The sequence below is a fragment of the Echiichthys vipera genome (genome assembly GCF_963691815.1).
Source record: "Echiichthys vipera genome assembly, chromosome: 1".
Classification (NCBI taxonomy): Eukaryota; Metazoa; Chordata; class Actinopteri; order Perciformes; family Trachinidae; genus Echiichthys; species Echiichthys vipera.
In genome coordinates this window covers 18,963,329-18,982,979 of record NC_139826.1, presented here as the reverse complement: position 1 = coordinate 18,982,979, position 19,651 = coordinate 18,963,329, and the positions used below count along the sequence as shown (strand labels likewise).

Genomic DNA, 19,651 nt, shown 5'->3' with positions numbered 1-19,651 from the left:
CCAATTTAATTTGAAGCCATAAACTGTATCTGCATAGGATTAAAGATAATTTGTTTTTTTATGTCAAACATGATATGGCACCACATGACCATTGACGAGTATGGTTTGAAGATGCATCTCAGATGCGGCGGAGTGTTTTAGAATCTATACAAATGGTAAAATATTAAAAACATTTAAAACGATAAAATATGTTTTGGCGAAAATCTAAAATATTTTGCTAGATATAAAAACGTATTTTCTTCATAAAAGATTTCTTCATATTGAAAGATGTGACATATTGGGTACTATTGAACCTAAACAGTTGTGGATGGATACTGATGAGACTCCATTTATCATTGTAGCTTCCACACACATACAGTATATGCACACTGAATCCCAACACAGGTATCTGCACTTTAGACCTTAAGACCTACTGAAACGTACATTTTTTGATGTGTCACTATTAATGAATGTACCATTTCTGGGTTTTCACAGATTTTCGACTGTATTCTGCTTACAGCTTCACACACAAGATAAACTGTTTTGTGTATAAATGAAAACAAATACAGCCACTTGGTAACCCCCATCTGTGAAACAGAGTATGTGGCTGTATGATACTGAAAAGCAAGAACCACTTTCTCAAAACTTCACTCCTGTTCCATAGAGACACTCACCGAGCTGACTGTAGGGAAAAATCTATTGGTCTCAATACAAGGCAGCAATGCCTTTTGGGATCTTGCTGTGCATGTCTACATGGAGTGTTGTCCTTCTTGCTTTTTGTTCTGTTAGGCGTCAGGGTTCAAGCGCTGTCTAATCAGGCGTTGGCTGTGGGGAGCACCCTCAGCTTCTTCCTCTAACTGGTAGAGAGAAAGGAAGGATACGCTCTATGTTATTATGAGCGAGTGACAAGGGTGTTTCTATGTTCTTTTGACTTAGAGGAACAGAGCATGACAGACTTAGTGGGAGTAGATGAGTGTGGATAAGTGTTAGTCTGTTTTAATTAGACCAACTGAGTCAGACGGAGATTCAGACAGACACACACCACAGCTACACCTCTCATGCACGCACGCACCCTCCCCCCCACCCCACTCACACATGCACAAAGACACACACCTGCTCTTTGATGTAGCTGTTCCCACAGGGTGCCAGCCCTCTGAGAACCAATCCAACAATGAAGCACCAGAGAGACAGTCCAGCCTCAACTGCTGCAAAGACAGCACAAGTGACCCACAGCGCCAGGGTGGTGTCCTGACAGACAGGGAGTGATGGGAATAAGGAGGAAAAAGTGTGAAATTAAGGAACAATACAACTTCAATTCACAGTTCTCCTGTGATGCTTTTTTTGAAATTTCATGCCTTAAATGTTGCCGAAAAAATGACATTGGGGAGAAACAGGGGTAACACCGCAAAAGGATGAAGTGAGGTGGAAAGTTAAAAAGAAAGTTTAGACTCACATAGATTCGTGTTGTATCAAATGGGCATCTGGAACTGACAGGAGACCGAGCGTTGATGGGCACCTCTGTGTCATTGCATCCCAGCATCAAACCCTCACCATTGTGGGCAACAGTGATACTAATGGCCAAGAGGAGCCCAGTGCAGCATGCTGCTGAGAGCAGGGCATTCAGGAATGATGCAATTAAAAGTCCTATTTGCTGTAGACACATAGACAAAAATCATAAAAAAACAACAATAGGTGAGGTTACTATTGAGTAGACACATAATGAATGCCTGAAGTGATTATAGCAATAGTTGATAACAAATTCAATTCTTTACCAGTTTTAACACATGAAGGTTCCTTGACATCACAATGGCAATAATCCCAGTGGCAATGCTCTGGAAGATTTAAATGACAAGAAGATTGTTGCAGCTTTGGAGTAAGGGTTATTTAATTATGTGCCACAGTAGTAATCCTGGCCCCAAGGATCTGAGGCTGAATTTTTCATTTGGGAAGGAGACTTCAAACACAAAAGGAAGAAATGAGTCTTACTAATGACAGTAAGTGAGAGATCACCGATGGAAAGCGGTGCTGGTCTTTTGTCTAAATTGTGTAATGTGTCATTAACACAATCTTAGCATCAACAGCTGCCAGTTTATTTGATGTCTCGATGTAATGAAGCCTGCCCTGGAGCAACTAGTAACTGGTTTGAAAAACCAGCTCCCTTATAGGCAAGTTCAGTCTTGATTGCTGAGGAAAATACAAAACACTATATAGAGCTAGCAGTGCAAATCACTTGGATGTTTACTGCAGGTGAATACACTGGAGATCAATATTAGAGAACAAATTATCAATACTTGTTTTATTCTGAAAACTGTTTTTTTATTGTTCAGAATTTGCACATCTGCGCACACAGGTCATCACTAGTTTCTCTCAGTTGTTCCTTGGTCAATTCTTCTTGCAGTCTCTTTCACAGTTTGGTAACTGTAGTGGGTTTCTTAGACATTACTTTGTTGCCAAGGATTTTCAAGAGATTCTCTGTGGGGTTTAGATCTGGACTCTGACACTTCCTCCTCTTAATTTTAAGGACTTCTTTGGACACTGGGTTCAGTCGTTCCCAGTCTAACGTCAAACATAATGTTTCCCATCAGACCCAAATAAATTTAACTTGCAATGTCATGTCATGGTTTGGGGGATACTTTCTGCAGCAGGAGTTGGGCCTCTTGTGCAGCTACATGGGAGGGTAAAAGCAAATGTTTATGTGAACCTCCTTCAGCAACATGCAATAGCTTGACTGCAATTGTCTCCCAATCGGATGCACAGAGCACAGAAAGTCGCAGGGATGAATTCAACATAGTTATTTTCATAACTCACCAAATTCATGGTAAAAAGTTCAGATCAGAGTTGCTTTGCTTTTGCTTAGGTGCACACTGTAGATAACAAAAGGATGAATGTCGCAACTATAGACTCACCAGCAGGCCAGAGGTGACAGAGATGATGTTGGCTACAGTGTATTCAGTGGTGATATGCTGGCTGGGTTTGGAAATGTGGCGGAGGACACTGCCATGGACAATAGCGCCAAGGATGAAGTTAATATGGCCGACCAGGATGAGAGTTAATCCCTTTTGCATCAGCCTCCTTGGCCCTTTGTCCTTATCTGGATGACAGAAATAAAAAAATAAATAATGTATTATTATTGTTATTATTAACATTATTATTAGATACAGCTTATATGAAAATAACATCTGAAACACCGCCTGAGAGAAAGTTTGAAACCGGTTGGTTAGAGTTTCTATACATTCTGATACAAGATTTTTAAGGGCCAATACTGATATCAATATTAAAGAGTTTAAAAAGTCCAATAACGATATCTCGACCAATAGTAATTTTTTTTACATAAACCCTAAATATCAACAAACAATCTTGTTGAATACTGAATGACATCTTTTTGACTTCCTTTTCTATTGACTACATTTATGTATACCTGCACATTTCATGTAGATATCTACCACCAAACTCTAAAGCCCTTTACTTTGTGAGGCAAATATACATCATTCTATGTGTGAACCTGTAAACTAAAATACTTTATAGCTACTGTAAATCATTAAAGTAAAACATTGTTTCTTTATTATTTGATTTCTTTATACTGTTTTACACATTTATTATATCTTTCATTTGGACTAATGCTTTTGTCATCCACTATTTCCTTCGCTGCTGTGACACTTCAAATATCCCCCCTGTGGGACTAATAAGGCATTATCTTCTCTTAAGACGAAAATCAATTATTAACCACTGCAGCAACATGAAAGGAAAAGGAAGTCAAACATTAGGCTCACAGAGATAAAACATTACAAACTATACACTTGCAACAAATGACAACATAAACTTTAAACTCAAGTTTGAAGCTTAGTAAATTATCCTTTTTAGACATGGACACCTGCTGATCGGGGGTTACCAGTATAATATAGTCCCTGTTTCACAACAGACATTTTCATTTGTTAAAGCAGTGAAAGCACAGTGACTGCTTCCCATATAGCGAGCCTGATCCAGAGCTCTGGTATTGTGCATGCTCACTCACTGACTTGGCTTACTGGAATGAAGCCATCTTTAATTTGATTATTTAAACCTGTTTTTCCTGCTTTAAAAGGCCAAACTGTCTGCTGTGACAGGGGTCTATTGGACATTTCCACAAAACATGTATCATATTACACGTTACATGGAAGTTATAAAAGTTCAACTGTAGCCTACCATCCTCCCTGCTGCAGGCCTGTGGTCAGTTACACCCGCGGGGGGAAACTAGCGTCGGACACACATGCAGTTTAATGACATTATACCGAAAGAAAGGCGGTTTTCTGTTGCATGTAATGTTACAATTACTCACCAAAAGCGCACATCTCTCTGCTGCGTCAGACGTTTCCCTTTGAACAAATGAATGGCCGTAATTTTCGAGCAACTGTTCAACAACAGAGAAGCAGAAAAACTCCAACGTCCCTCTGCCCACTTCCTGTATGACGTCAGGAAACTCACCTGTGAATCACCTGTGGCTCGCTGGACGCTGAGGGACGCGCAGTTATTCCACACTCACAAACATCGTATCAGTCACGAAACCCCAAAAAATCAAAACACACATAACAGCAAAAAAAGTACATCAGAAAAAGTGAAGCATTTCACACATTTATTTGAAAGAACAGTCATACTTTGCAGATTCTGTCAGGATACACGTCCCAGAAAAGACACAAACATTTACTGACGCTCTGGTCACATACAAAATAGAAGAATACACAAATATAACCAAAAGCTCACATCCTTGAGTGACAGGCTAAAGCGGCCCACCCTGTACGATTATTTAATAACCAGTTTCAACACCACCAGTAATTTGGGTGGAAAAATATATATGAGAGAGAGAGAGAGAGAGAGAGAGAGAGAGAGAGAGAGAGAGAGAGAGAGAGAGAGAGAGAGAGAGAGAGAGAGAGAGAGAGAGAGAGAGAGAGAGAGAGAGAGAGAGAGAGAGAGAGAGAGAGAGAGAGAGAGAGAGAGAGAGAGAGAGAGAGAGAGAGAGAGAGAGAGAGAATAAAGCTGCTCACATTGGTTGGTTTTTATCCACTTATCTATACAGTGGCGTGCACTTACATTCTCCTGGCTGACTTTAAAACATATCTTTGGAATATACATTCTTAGCAGTTCACAAATACACATACAAAGAAAGGGAAATAAAGTAAACAATGCATTAGGATGGACCACACATGGATGAATGTGTGTGTGAATGAAAAAATACTTCAGAAATATACTGTATGAATGGAGATTATAGATGATATGATCTCACTGGTGAAGTGACCAATTTAACATTAGAACAGAGGGAGGCTCTGGTACTGTGTTAATAGGACACTTCAAGTATAATTTCAATAAAATGCCAGAAAATGTTGTATTCAATAGTATCATAACCGTTGTTGTATTTTCTGGACATACTGAGAATGTTATATGTTCTTTGCATCCTTGCTGCCTGTTTAAGGTCCTGAATTGTGCGAGGTTTCAGACACAGTAGTACCAGAAGGCCACAAACAGTTCTGAGCAAAAATGTCACAAAAAGGCCAAAGGCAACTCCCTGATCTGAATGCATGTCTAAAAAGGATATTTTTGTATTCAAGTTTAGGAGCCTCTGCACTCTGTCAACTCGCTAGGTCCCACTTTTATCAAATGGTGATCAAATGAAAACAATAAAGTAAAAAAACAAGAGGAGTCCTGTATTGGCTCAGACTACCCACCAATGTGGTCACTGTGTGAAATCACAGAAAAAACAAAAAGGAGATAAGTAAAGAAAAACACATGCTACACAGTGTCTGTAACATAAATAAAACATAACATGCTCTCACACATATGTATCAGGAAAAGGCTGGGTCCTCTTTCTACAGCATATGGCAGCTGAGTTCAGTACACACGTCTCACATGAATGCGTTTTACAGGCAGAGTAACATGTATGAACCCAACAAGCAGCAAATGGTAAAACGATGAATAATATAATAAAATCTAACAAAGAAAAGAGGACAAGAAGGCATGTGCGTAGGCCCAGTATAAGGCAGAGTAAGATATAAAAACAAACACACAAACAGAAATTTAGTAACACTGAGCTCACAGTACCTCAAAGTAACTGAGTAACCAATATTCAGAGAAAACTGGTATGATGCCTGTGTTCTGTATCAAAGGCTTATTTTAAATATTTATCATGGGTTTATCATAGTCAACTGAGAACGTTGCATCTCTGCCATCCAGTTTTCTATTAAATATATTTAACCTGATAGGTCCCAAAAATCCAAAAGTTGGGAATGTCAATACATCATATATTCATGTTCATATGAGGCAAAACAAAAAAGGGAACCAAATGAAAGGGGGAACCACAAGGAATGAGGCTAGAATTTGCTGGTGGTCAACGGAAGTAACACAAACAGGCTGGGCTATTCATTATGTAAACACCTCACATAAAAATACACCTGTGGCTTGAGAACAACTAGTAAGTAATGTCGTCAGTACTGTTGGGATCAAGTGTCTGTTGCAGCATTAATGAGGTTTACCTTATAGCCAAACCATTCATGTATGTTTAAACTTTTAATAAATATGTGAAATCATTCGACTGTAAAATTGGCTTTATGTTAAAGGTTTTCGTGTGCTTTGAGGAAGTTTTAATCCCTGATGCAGAGGAATAATCCCACCCTTTTGGTCACATTACCACCTAAGGCTTAGAAGAAAAGACATTAAAAACACTAAATATAATCACCGTATTGAGTAACCAAAGAGAACACGTAACAGGGTTGAGAGAGTGTACTTATGAGTTGACAGTAACATAGTCAATGAAACTGTCGCTAGTGAAGAGCTTGGCTGAAGGATTCTTCAAGTAGAGAGGCTATTTGGTTTTGGTCCACCTGTGAAGAGAACACAAACACTTTCAACAACCCAGGACACTACAGATAACAGATACATCAATATATAACATGGTGGAGATAATTAGGCTGAATTCACAGACTCAGCTAGATCCAGGAAATTGCCACAGGGTTGTCCGGTGGTGGGCGTACATATACTGTCGCCCCACAGAGAGAGGAAAGTGACTATATAACATTAACATGGGTAGGTGAGTGGGCAAAAAGAGTATATAAGTAGCAGTGAATGTGCATAAGGCTCTGAGAGGGGAAGGTATAGAAGTGGTGGAGTGTCTGTACGAGAGTCAGGGGTCAACTCATCTTTTTAAACCAACACAATTTTCACATAGTTTGGTACAGAAATAGCGATCTCACCTCACTGATTAAGCCCAGCTGTACCAACTCTTCAGCCAACCCTTGAACGTTCTCATCTGAAACGCACACCGGCATAGTTAATAACAGTAATTCATGCATACAGATATAACATCACCTTTATCATCAGATCTACAGGTCACACATTATCTCTCGCAAATACAATAACCCACACACACCTACGGCTGAAAACAGGTCAGGCTAAGAGTAAAAATACCAAATTCAGGCAATACGGTTCAAAAGGCTTTTGAATCCATATCCCACCTTAAAACATTAAAAACCATTAAACAGCAGCCATTGCTATTGCTCTTTGTATCTCTGAACATTTTCTTCCGGTGAACATCTGGCATAGTGTAAATCAAAGGTTGAATATGTAATACTTTATTAAAAGCTATATCTAAAAAAAGAAAAAAAAAAAAAAACACCCACAGGGGCATTTTGAGGCGTACAGAATGAAAGTATTGCTTTTCCATAAAAAAATATATTTAGTCAGAATTAATATTTTAAAAAGGTTTTGACGGGTTTGACAATGACTTTCTGTCACGTCCTGTTTACAATGTACCAGCCAATAGCGTTGGGCAGTGTGGGTTGCCAGGATTGTCTGTTGTTACTACAGAAATAAGAAATAATTTTGAGTTGAGAGCTAGCTCAACACAAAGAAAGACTTCCAGTTGAAGACTGGCTAAGATTAAATACTGTTGTAAAATTAATTGATAAGTCGAAATTAGTCGTTACCCTGTATGACTAATCACTTGACATGGCGCAGGCTGATTGCTTGACACTCTCGGCAACGAACCTGGCAACTCGACTTCTGGAATTATTTATTGTTGTGGCGACTACGATCTTGAGACACTAGATGGCGGTGTTCTGCTTATTCTCCATATTAAACCTTTAAGTGATATCCAATACAATTAAAGAAAAAAGTCTAGAACGGGACTCATCTGGAATGAAAATGAAAAAATCGACATGTTTCAGCCAGCATGGTCATTCGAGCATGATCTGTTAAAACAGGTTAGCTTTTTAAATATTCCTCTTCAGTCTTGCTATTAAAGGCTTAAAGGTTTAATGGACAGCCCTAAAGCCCTTCTACTTTAAGATATACTTTCATAACCCTTCTTGCAGTCCCTGACCTGTTTTTTTTTCTTTTTCAAATGGAAACTTTATATGCAAGTGTTTTTTACTTTTATTTCAGTTCCCACCTAAATTGAGACATTCTTTGCTTGTGCCCAGTGAGCAGAGGAGTTGTGGTCTACTGATTCTTAATAACCTATCTGGCAATTTACCACTTTATCAGGAATGTGGGCGGGACAAGACAAACAAGTGGAGGAGCCGGAGCATCCAACAACTTTGACATTAAGAAAAACACCAGCAGGTAGCCGCCAATGGCTTTATGATGAAGGGATTGATTGATTGATATTGAAGCTGAGTGAGAGGTTTCCTTGCTTGTCTGTGTCTTTTGGTTCAAAATAATATTATCATTTAATTTCGAGGGGAAAACTAGCTCAAATAGGGTTCAATGAAAGAAGTAGAGCAACGCAAAAGGCCAAGGGGGTGAAATTTAAGTGTCCCAGTTAGCTAGTGACCCTGCACAGTGTTACTTGTTACTACAAAGTTACTTTGGACTTTGGCGTGTTGATAAGTAAAGCTTATGAATATCCCCTGATAGCAGCAGGAAGGACTGTTTACAATGAGGTGTGTCTATGCTGTGAAGTTACACTATGTGTGCCAGTGGTATTAAGGTGTGAGTGTGCAAGAGAAGACATATGATGTGAGAAACAGTGGGAGAGAAAAAACAGGAGATAATGTCGAGTGAATGCGTGTGTTTGCGTGTGTGTGTGTGTGTTTGTGAGAGAGAGAATGAGAGACAGGGAGATGAAAGCCTGGGAAGAGATGGGCAGATCTTGACACAGGATGTGACAGCTGTCAGCTGCAGCCGTTCACAGGCCCAGCATTCCCCACGCTCCTGCAACTTTATGCATGCCTACCATACCTGTGTGTGCGTGTGCACATTGGATCATGCTGTCTACATTATTCTGACCACTGCGTCGGTTGTGTTTTCTTTTCTCATTTGCCTTCCTTGGGTTTCTAGACTGCCACACAGCATTATGATGACAATCCTCAATTTCAAATAAATTAATTCAGTAAGTAAAACATTCAGAATTGGTCAAGAATTATTGTTAATTTCCAAGACAATGTATAAAACACACGTCATGCCTGTTCAAAAGCCACTATGGCTCAAGAATGTTATAATAATAATAATAAATAATACATTTGTCCAAAATAGAGGTGCAAGGTTTTCATGACACATAAGCGACAGTTAGTCTCCTAGCCTAAAATAGTCTCGCTTACAGTATATAGTGACACCATTCGTGTTTAAAGCTCTCCCTGGAATATCACTCTCACTTTCCTACATGCCTCAGTGCTAACACATGGAGAGGTGCTGTATATTAAATATCTGTGTGTGTGTGGTCAAATCTGACAGTATAGTGGACTTAGCTTGTATTTCATACAGACATAACCTCATCTTTTATCATCACCTCAAGTCAAATGTAATTCTACCGTTAACCCTAAACCCTAAACCTCCCAGCTCACATTTGATGCACTGAAACTTGATTACCTGTACTTGATTACTTGACCACAGTACTATTTCAGCATTGAGAGGGCTGGATGTAAATTTTAGGGTGCTCACAACAACAAAATTAGTGACTGCATCTTTTAGCTCACAGAGTGATTAAGTGTCATTTTTTCAAAGAAGAGGTGGACTTACCGGGTAACATGTCACAGCTTAGATGTCTATTCAGTTTATCCTCCAGTTTCAGCAGTAATGTTAGCTGAAATAAAAGAAAGACAACACCAGGCAAAATGAGTCTTATTCTTATACTTCTTTATGGCAAATGGTTTGAATAATAGGTTGTTGGTCAATAATGAAAACCCAAAAGTTGCATTTTTAATTTGTTAAACAATAAATGAGTCTTACATGATATTTTGCGCCCTCCTCGACAGATTCAACGTTACACTGCATATGAATGACCTGCAGAATTAATATCGAAATCTAAATATGAAGAGTACTAAAAATAGTAGTAAAATAATACACAGTGTATATCTTGATTCAGTGACAATTATGAAGTGTCAGCATCTGGATGATTACTTGTGAAATGTCACCATTGTGATTGTGTCTTCCTTTTGTAACATGCAGTATAACATGTTGTACGCACCCGCCGTGTCTCGAGCTCTACAGGTTCGGGGGTGGGGGATTTGACCAAGGGGACAACAATGGGTAATTTTACAGTCTCCTGTTGAGGTTGCTGAGGACAGGGCAGTCCGAACGCCGTCATTGGATAAATACCGTTCCTGATCCAGGGAAGGAGGGAGAGGAAAAGACAGGGAGAGGAAGAGAAAACGTAATACAAATAGGCAATAAAGGAGAGGGGGGAGAGGAGTTGGGAAAAAAGAAAGTTACACAAAAACGAAGAAAATGTTTGAGGTAAGGAAAGTCAGAAAGAAAAAAAAAGATATGGTAGAGAGGAGGTACATTTTGTTTTTAAATATCCATTTTGAAACTATATTATATACATAAGGAAACCAAACAAGCAACAACAAAAAAAAAAATAGTCTTTGTTTCTCTTTGCATATAGTCAAGCGTTTTACAACCCTAATTATAAATATGTACCACAGAAACATTAGTCAATCCCAATTCATTCATGTGTCAAAACCTTGGATTACCTGTGGCCAATTCAGTTCTTCGGCCATGATTTCATATTACACAGAGGTCTCAAATATGACAGTTGACAATTTTTGGTAGGCATATACTGCCCCCATGTGGCCAGACAGTGTTTATCTTTGGGGCATAAAGAAACGGAGAACATCTGAGTTTATGCAGACTCTTGCTGCTTTGCTTCTTACCTCACATCCTCCAGGAATTTATCAAGCTCCAAGGCAGGAAACTGTGAAAGTCTACAGAATAAATAAATACAATTAGACACTACAGTTTGAAGTCTCTACACCATTTAAAATAAGATCATTTCCAAAAAACTCAGAAAATCAATAAACTGTGGATACAAGCTTCCGGCCCTTACTTGAGCTGAACCGCTTTCTTCTCAGCTATGACGAGGTTTGGGTCCAGATTCTTAGTAATCTCCTGCAGGGCATTCTCAGGAATCATGTCTGGACAATTACAAACCATTAAAAAAACTGATTAGGTTATGCTAGTTGTTAAGATACATCCCTTTTAACGTATACTTGCTTAGTTTTTCATTGGTAGTATCTGATGACATGTGAGAGGCAGGAAAAGTCTCATGAGAATATATCCAACTTTAATTTGTGAATTAGCTTTTTTTATTATGTGTGTTAGATTTCCCAGTTCTTAAGCGTGCATCCGTATGAAAATAATGTATTATGATGTGACTATACTAGATAGATAATGTAACAACCAGTCAGTCATTATAACAAGTCATTCATGTAAAATATAACACAGAAGCAAAAACAATCAATATTTAATGCTGCACAGACTTCAAACCCTAAAAGATATTGATTTAGACAGGCAAAGTAAATCAAAAGGATTAATCTGTGATTCTGTGCCTTTGGTTTGTGTACGTCAAAGACTTACGGTGGTGGCTGACAATACAATGTGCGGCCAGTAGTTTTAGCAGCGGTACTTCAAACAGAGCTTGGTTAAACAGCAGTTCTCGGGCTGTAGGCCTTGTACTGGGATCACACTCGAGGCACTTCTGGATTAACACCTACAAAAACAAACACCTTGGTCACACACTTTTGGAAAAACATCTTTTGACAAATGGGACTTTCAAATAAACACTGAGGACGCACTCACACTGTCCGCCCGTACTGTGCCCCGGGCTTTAGGGTACTTGTCCCCCCCTCCTTCTCCACCCGCTGGCCAGCCCGTTTGTACTCACACTGCCTGGGCCTCGCGCAAATGCTTCTTGCCTGTCCATACGTCATCACGCCGTAACACGCCACACGCATTGATTGACGACATCGCAATGTGTTGCTTTGTTTACAAATCTTTCCATAGACCTCAGAGTTTTTGTGCGTCTTGTCTGACTGTTTTTGAATATTTTCATCGACCAAATTTGCAGTAAACACTCCACCTCCGCATCACACCAATGTGAACCTTTCGCCGCTCATTGTTTTAAATGTCCGCGCATGGTCCGTCCTTCTTTTTTCTATGTCCGAAACAGGCGCACATAAAATGACGTCAGAGCCGCCGAAGGCATAGTGCTCGCGCTCGTACATGTGCATACACGCTTTACAAAAGCCCACCTTTCTCAAATGGTCCGTGAACGGCCAGCTGGCCACAGCTAGGCGCGGAGCGGTTGCACTCACACTGGTCAAACGAACTAGGCTTTACCCGTAAAACCTGTTTGGGCACGGTACAGAAGGACAATGTGCGTGCGCCCTAAGACACTTATATGCTGTTTATATGCACACGCATACACAGTTCTTAATCTGGTATAATTGCTCAGGATACTCAAACATGCAAACACATACATCACTCTCTCTATCTCACCCTCTGCAGTGGGTCCTCTAGTAACTGTATGGCATTGTTGATGGCCTCCTGAGAAACAAAGGAGGAATCTCCATTCCCCTGGATTTCCAAGAGCGCCATCTGCAACAAAGCAACACACACATGAACATATTGCTTTAAGGAAGGGCTCGGGCCATTATTTCATCTATCATCATGGTTCCATCTCACCTCTAAGGCACACATGCCAAACGAGTAGATGTCTACAGCCGTGGTGACATCGTCAACAGCTACAATTACAAAAGGAATAAAAAGAAAACTAGAATTACTGCTTTGCAGTTGTATGCCTTCACCAGACATACGTATGTAGTGACGACTTTGTAGGTTAATAAAAAGGTGTTATGTGTGTTTTTTGAAAGTGATGTTTCCCACACAATATTTACCCAGCATTACAGAAGATTTATACAATCAGCAGTTTCATGATTAGTGTCACAAGTATCTGACCAAAGTTATGACGTTGATTAACGACCAGAAAAGCATTTTTGCAGAACATTATGTCACAGTGAAGCTGACTTTTGACCTTTTTTAATATAAAATGTCATAATTAGTGTAGACATTTTAAGTTAAAGCCAAAAACCTGTTTCATATCAAAGGTCACGGTCACTTGACCTTTGACCTCCAAAATCTAATCAGTTCAAATTGAGCCCAAATGGACAGTTGAACAAATTCATAATACTGTGTTCATGAGAATGGTCTGATGAGGTATTTGCTAAATCACTGAGATTATTATATTTAGACAAAGCTCTTGCAGAGCTGATTATGTTGAGACAACATTCAATACTACTGCACTGAGAAGTCTGCCATAAATTAAAAGACTTCATAGAAAAGCATATTCAAAAACAATATATTCATCATCAAACTAAGGCACTTTACAATACCATGCACTACTTGTAATATTAGAAAGATGTCATAAGATATTACTTTTTCAAGGACTCTCTTAATTTTATCCATTAAAGTATGTGGTTTCTCATCATTCATTCATCTTCAATGAATGAATGATGAGAAACCACATACTTTAATGGATAAAATTAAGAGAGTCCTTGAAAAAGTAATATCTTATGACATCTTTCTAATATTTCTATATCATCCAGTTTACTCTGGAGGTCAGGAGTTAATATCAGTTACAACAGAAAAGACTATAAAGTGTAATTTTGGTCATACCTCCATATTCTGGGGCAAAAAAGTGCAAGTTCTTTTGTTCCTCGTGACACGTCTTCACGTTGTTATTAATGGTGTCTGGGGCAACTGCAGGAGGAGAGAATATGGAGGATACATAGAAAAAGAATAAAAAACAGGGAGAGAAGTGAGATAGAAGCATGAATATACAGACCTAAGAAGTCAAGAAAGACAAGAAACAATGTGTGATTGGAGGAGGAACAGCAGCCAAAAAAAAATCAATAACACACAATGTAAAGATAATATTGAAATTCTATATTGATACGACTATAGTGCAGGATGTTTGGAGGATTTTCTTTAGAAAATATGGAGTACAAGAGGTGGAACGGAGTGCAGAGAAGCTTTTGTGGCTGGACTTGAGTCATTGCTGAATGTGTGAATGCAACAGTTGTCCTCTCAACCACACACCATCTTTTGTCACATGAGAATTCTTCATCGTATAGTTTAAGTGCAATGAGACGATGAAGGTCCAAAACCATTAGTATGTAAATTGCATACTATTTCCAGTGAAATATAATACAAATGGACAGCGACCAACGCCTCTCCGTAATAGCCCTTCAATTCACATTAAAAATCAGTGATTTTGTCACCTGCAGCGGTTGGACCAGCTGTTTACCCTTTCAAAATAATTTAACCATTATTTGACGATGATGACAGAGCTGAGGTGGGCTCGGGTTACCATGGTTACCAACCAGAAAATACGCTTTTAGGAAGTGACGTTGTAAATGCAGCTGTTTTTTCGAATTTATTTTGAAATACGTGATTTTATTTTGAAACGAGCAAAACCCGGAAGTACCGCCTGTTCCGTAAGCTTCACACCGAGGCCCGGGAGCACCTCTAGCGGTGATGTTACCAGCTAGGTAGTTTCCTCTTTTTATTACTCCACGCTTCGTGGTGTGTGCTACAACCCTGTGAATGCTGCTATGAGAAGTGTAAGCGGAAGAATCACATTTGACCGTGAAGGCTGCCTCTGGCTAACGTGTTGTACGGTGTTAATAAACATCTGTAAAAGGAACCAGAGTCCTGCATCAAAACTAATTTATACTAACTTTTATTTACACATAGGTATGCTAAACGGTAATATACATATTGAGTATTTAGTGCATGATAAGCAATATCGGACTCAGCCAATTAAATTTGTACACACAATACTGGTACTGTGTAATAATGGAAATTGACTGAAATTTCCAGTCTTTAAATCCATAATTCAGTATCATTTGACTCCATCAACGGCACTCCAGCCCCACTACCTAACCCTCTAGGATGAAACCTGTGTAACTATATACCTGATCCAATCTTGATGAGCCCGTTGTGTTGGATGAAAATGGTGTCACAGGTCAGGTTGCCGTGGAGGATGGGAGGGTCACATGAGTGGAGATAACTGCAGTAAAGGAAAAACAACAAAACATCCACATACACAAATAGAAACTTCATTAGAAAGGGATTGGGTTGTTTTCCATGTGAGTGCATTTTTCTGTGAGTGACCATGTTGAATTTAGCATAATGTCTGAAAAGGGGTAACCAACCTGAGAGCAGACAGGATCTGTGTGCACCATCTCTTCCAAGCCTGTAGGACCATACAGCTTATCAGAGTGCTTACTAGCTGGTTTCTAATATGGAGCAACTATGACTTACATTACGTGATTTAACTTTGCTCAAAGCTGGCACATAGTATATATGCAAATGATTTGTTTTCTTTACCATATGCTAACAGAGAGACGCCCATGACTGTGTTAACAAAATGATTGGTCCTCGCTGTGAAAAGCCCATCTTATCAATGCTGTGAATAAGGGGCTGTCACTTTTCACAAGATATAAGATAACCCTTTATTAGACCCAAAGTGGGGACATTTGTAGAATCCCAGCAGCAAAAGGAGTTACTGCAATAAAGAGACAAATGGATACAGGTATGCCATGTATTTGTTTGTTTTTCAATCACAATTGTCTTGGGCGGAACTAAGCACATGGTGCCCTTACCAAACAGATAGCGGAGGGCCACATACCAGATATCCTGCTACACGCTTGATATCAGGCTTAATCCCAGCACTGTATATCTGGTAAGCCAGATGACTTTCCTATACCATTCCAATATTTAAATACAGTCAGTTATTACCTTTTCATTCATGGTTTTGTGATTCTTCTTTGTCTTCTTTAAAAACTGCTTCAAGCTTCCTGATGACATATATTCAGTAATGAAAATCACCTAAGGGAGAGGATGAATTAGAGGAATCCTTAATGGCAGACATTATTCAAAATAAAGATGAAAAAGATGCACAATTCATTTGTCGAAAAAGTTGAAGACAGACAGATCAATAACAAGCCTATGTAATGGTAAATGGTAAATGGACTTGTACTTATATAGCGCCTTTCTAGTCATCTGACTACTCAAGGCGCTTCACAGTGTCTGTCACAATCACCCATTCACACAGACATTCACACTGATGGTAGTGGACATCTACATACCATCTAATCTGATCTAACCATTCACACCACATTTACACACCCATGCGCAGCACGGGGAGCAATTCAGGGTTCAGTGTCTTGCCCAAGGACACTTCGACATGTGGACCGGGGGGAGATGGGGATCGAACCACCAATCTCTCGAACAGAGGACGACCCACTCTGCCACCAAGCCACAGCCGCTATGTCACTGACCAATCACAGAGACTCACCCTGGCCCGGTTCTCCTTCGTATCAGCCCAGTATTTGTGAAACTTGACGATATTTGCATGTTCCAGATGGATTAGGTTATCAAATACGGCCTTCACTTTCTCCTAAACACACAGGAATAAAGGTTTTATAATATGTTATAATACTAAAACAGATACACCCATTTAACTTTTGACTCTTCTGTGCCTGCGTAAAGAGTAATAGTTGTGAAAGACCTATTCATGTGAAGAAAATATAAAGAATCATTACTTTTCTCTCATGTTGTCATGAAGTTTTGACTTTTTTAAGACACCAAAGGTGATAATGTGATAATATACATAATACATACATGAATCGATAAGTTGATCGAAAGAAAATTAAACTGCATTAGATATGATAAGCTGTGTTCAATTATATAATAATACAGTATATAAAATACCAGAACTGCGTAACTTAACTGTACACAACTTATCTCTGTAGCCGTCTGTACCTGCTTTATAACAACAAGACAAGACTCAAGAGGAGAGTGGTTTAAAAAAGACTTAGACTTACTTAACTTGATACATATTGTAATTAGGCTCATTACATGTCAACAACAATCAATCACTGACTGTCCAAATTCATGATCCTTAAAATATGTGAATATTATTATTTTTTTAAAGCTACATGCTGCATCTGTACGGGAGGAAACCGCTAAGATTTCACTGGCATTTCTTAACACTGGTTTTTCCACAATGCAGGCATAGAGCTGTGTCATTCTTTAACTTGTTTCTGTGTAGTGAAATAAGTGTTACCCAACTGATCTTCACACTTTACAGAAGATCAGTGTGTCTTCACTGTGTATGTTTATGCACTACTGGGCCACAAAACATCTACGAAAATAAGAGAGCGTTCTTATCCCTTTTCACATTTTGAGGTGAAATCCCCACCACACCTTAGTGAGTACTGTTGTATTGCTGTACTGTAACACGGGGCCTCACCTCCAGCAGTTTGAAGTTCTTTCTTTCTGAGATCATGACCTCATTCCAAACTACCTCTACTCCTTCCTCTGTGTCCATCGCCAAGTACGCAGCATCTATCCCTGGGACATTACGCTGATTCACCTACAGTAGAAGTGAACGGAAAAAAGCTGATGAGACAATGTATTTTAATAGAGAAATGACATAATACACAATAACCTGTGGGGTTTGGAAAAAATAACTATCATTCTATTTTGACTCTGTATCTTAATACTAATAAATAACAATAATCCAATTACCTTAACCCTTTTGCAACATTTATTCCAAACTGATACACACAATGATATGTGTTAGATAAAACATAAGCAATTGAAAATGACAGCTCAACAAGTTGTTCATTCAATGCAGAATTTAGGAATTGATAGAATTTATTTATATTTATAGGAATATTTGTTGATTGATTTTGTGTCACTTAAAAGTAGGAAAAAGATCACAGTACTACTGCGGCCATTAATCCAGTTTAGTGAGCTCCTTGACTGGTTTACAATATACTCAAGGGCAAAGATCTTTAACAGGGGTCCTCAGAGTTACTGCAGAAGATCCTCCAAATTGTTTTATAATCTTTTCAATGTTTTAAAAAAAAAACTATGTCTGAAAATATACATTAATATGAATGCAACATATTATTACCAAAGTTACAGAAAAATGTAATAAATACATTTACACAACTTTTATGATAGGCTTACGGGCATATAGACAAGGTAGCCACTAAAATAGCCATGCAAAGATGCAGTTGAGCTGAATGATTATGTTCCCTTCATAATGAATGTTTAACATTAACACATGATGTATAAATATATGAATGTCAATAATGATCATTGTAATAGGTAAACTCTGTGTATAGGTTTTAAGCTACCCTAGCAGTTTAATACGCAACTCAATTTATTACAGTATTTGTAGGGGGTCCTTGTTTCGCCTCTCTTGGCCTTGGCCTAAAAAACATTGAATACCTCTGCTTAAGGGTAAAAACAAAAGTCCCTCTTATGCAGAGAAGTGCAATGCATCTCAAAATAATGTTTAACTTAAGTTCAACAGTTAATACTTTGTCCATCATTTTAATTTGATGCCACAAAAGCACAGCTTCCTAGCCACCCTCACCTCCTCTTTGCGTTTCTGCCAGCGACCACAGGGACTCTCTTCCAGGATTTCTGACTCATCTTCACTCTCATCCTCATCCTCCGTTGCTATGGCAGCAGGAGACTGAATGGATGTCACAGGCGAAGACACGGATGTCCCACCTTCCACCTGTTGAATGTTACTGGACACGTGTCCTGCTGTGACCTCTGGCTTGTTTCCCTCTGTACCTGGAGGTTCTGTCTCCTGTGTCCCCGACATCATGATACAACTTATATGCTTGTTGGCTTTCCTATTCCTCGGAACCTGGGCTGCAACAAGTGATAGAAAGCCTCTTCTCTTCGCTTTCTCCTCTCTCTCTCTCTCCTTCTGTTTGAACTGCTCACACATTCATTTTCCTCTCTGGCCTGGCTTTCAGTAAGGAAGAGCTCAAGAAAGGAGGGCTGTAAACAAATGACACATGTTACAAGTCTTTTCTAACTAAGTCCTACTTTCCCATCAAACATGAGCTTCATTGCCCATCGTCACTGAGAGACGAACTTATTTCGTAGCTTGGTGTCAGAGGCAAAGAAACATTACTGTTACAGGACACTCAAACATAAACTAACGTTACTGCAGCTCATTTAGCTGTCAAAGGCTATTGCTAAATGTTCAACGTTAGCTTAGAGAAGTTCAGGCATTGGCTAACTTTCCCCTGGCTAACAGGCTAATGAAAGATAAATAAACAAATAACGTTAACTGACATAAAGTTAAGTAGCGGTGTATATAAATCTTACCGTGGAACAGAAAACTACCACCGTCTAAAAAGTCTTGAGGTTACATACTGATGAAAAAGCATTAGATTTTTTAGACAGAAATGCTAGCTAGTTCGTCATAAAATAGGTTGTTGGGTTTTCAAGTCCCTTTCTCTCAGCAGAAGTGGGAGGGGCGGGGCAGCAGTTGAGGAGCGCTTGTTTGCGTGCTGAAAACGCAGTCGTGTGTAGTGGCCACTAGTGACCA

At 39.2% G+C, this 19,651-nt stretch overlaps 2 protein-coding genes across 2 annotated transcripts; both read right to left on the bottom strand.

The window, feature by feature from the left end:
* Positions 1–764: 764 nt before the first annotated feature.
* krtcap3 (keratinocyte associated protein 3) lies at positions 765–3,410 on the bottom strand (the record flags this gene model as incomplete). The annotated part of the gene is made up of 6 exons (XM_083919963.1): positions 765–836; positions 1,093–1,227; positions 1,433–1,630; positions 1,752–1,811; positions 2,886–3,070; positions 3,398–3,410. 6 exons carry the CDS (start codon positions 3,408–3,410, stop codon positions 765–767), a joined length of 663 nt encoding a protein of 220 aa, XP_083776089.1.
* Positions 3,411–4,897: 1,487 nt separating this feature from the next.
* On the bottom strand, positions 4,898–19,559 carry LOC310951331 (nuclear receptor-binding protein-like). The gene is made up of 18 exons (XM_083919506.1): positions 19,429–19,559; positions 18,677–19,095; positions 17,540–17,662; positions 16,583–16,684; positions 16,024–16,113; positions 15,438–15,478; positions 15,198–15,292; positions 13,897–13,980; positions 12,907–12,965; positions 12,721–12,819; positions 11,800–11,932; positions 11,270–11,357; positions 11,097–11,147; positions 10,409–10,544; positions 10,171–10,224; positions 9,961–10,024; positions 7,197–7,252; positions 4,898–6,827 (listed from the first exon to the last, which is right to left on the bottom strand). The coding sequence occupies exons 2-18, from the start codon at positions 19,040–19,042 to the stop codon at positions 6,768–6,770; spliced, it is 1,701 nt and encodes a 566-aa protein (XP_083775632.1). The 5' UTR covers positions 19,043–19,095; positions 19,429–19,559; the 3' UTR covers positions 4,898–6,767.
* Positions 19,560–19,651: the final 92 nt, after the last annotated feature.

Coding starts and splice junctions, on each gene's coding strand:
- LOC310951331 (XM_083919506.1), bottom strand. CDS start 19,042: ATGTGTGAGCAGTTCAAACAGAAGGAGAGAGAGAGAGAGGAGAAAGCG. Junction 16,114..16,582: donor CGAAGGAGAACCGGGCCAGG/GTGAGTCTCTGT, acceptor CCTCTCCCTTAG/GTGATTTTCATTACTGAATA. Junction 12,966..13,896: donor TTTTGCCCCAGAATATGGAG/GTATGACCAAAA, acceptor TTGTAATTGTAG/CTGTTGACGATGTCACCACG.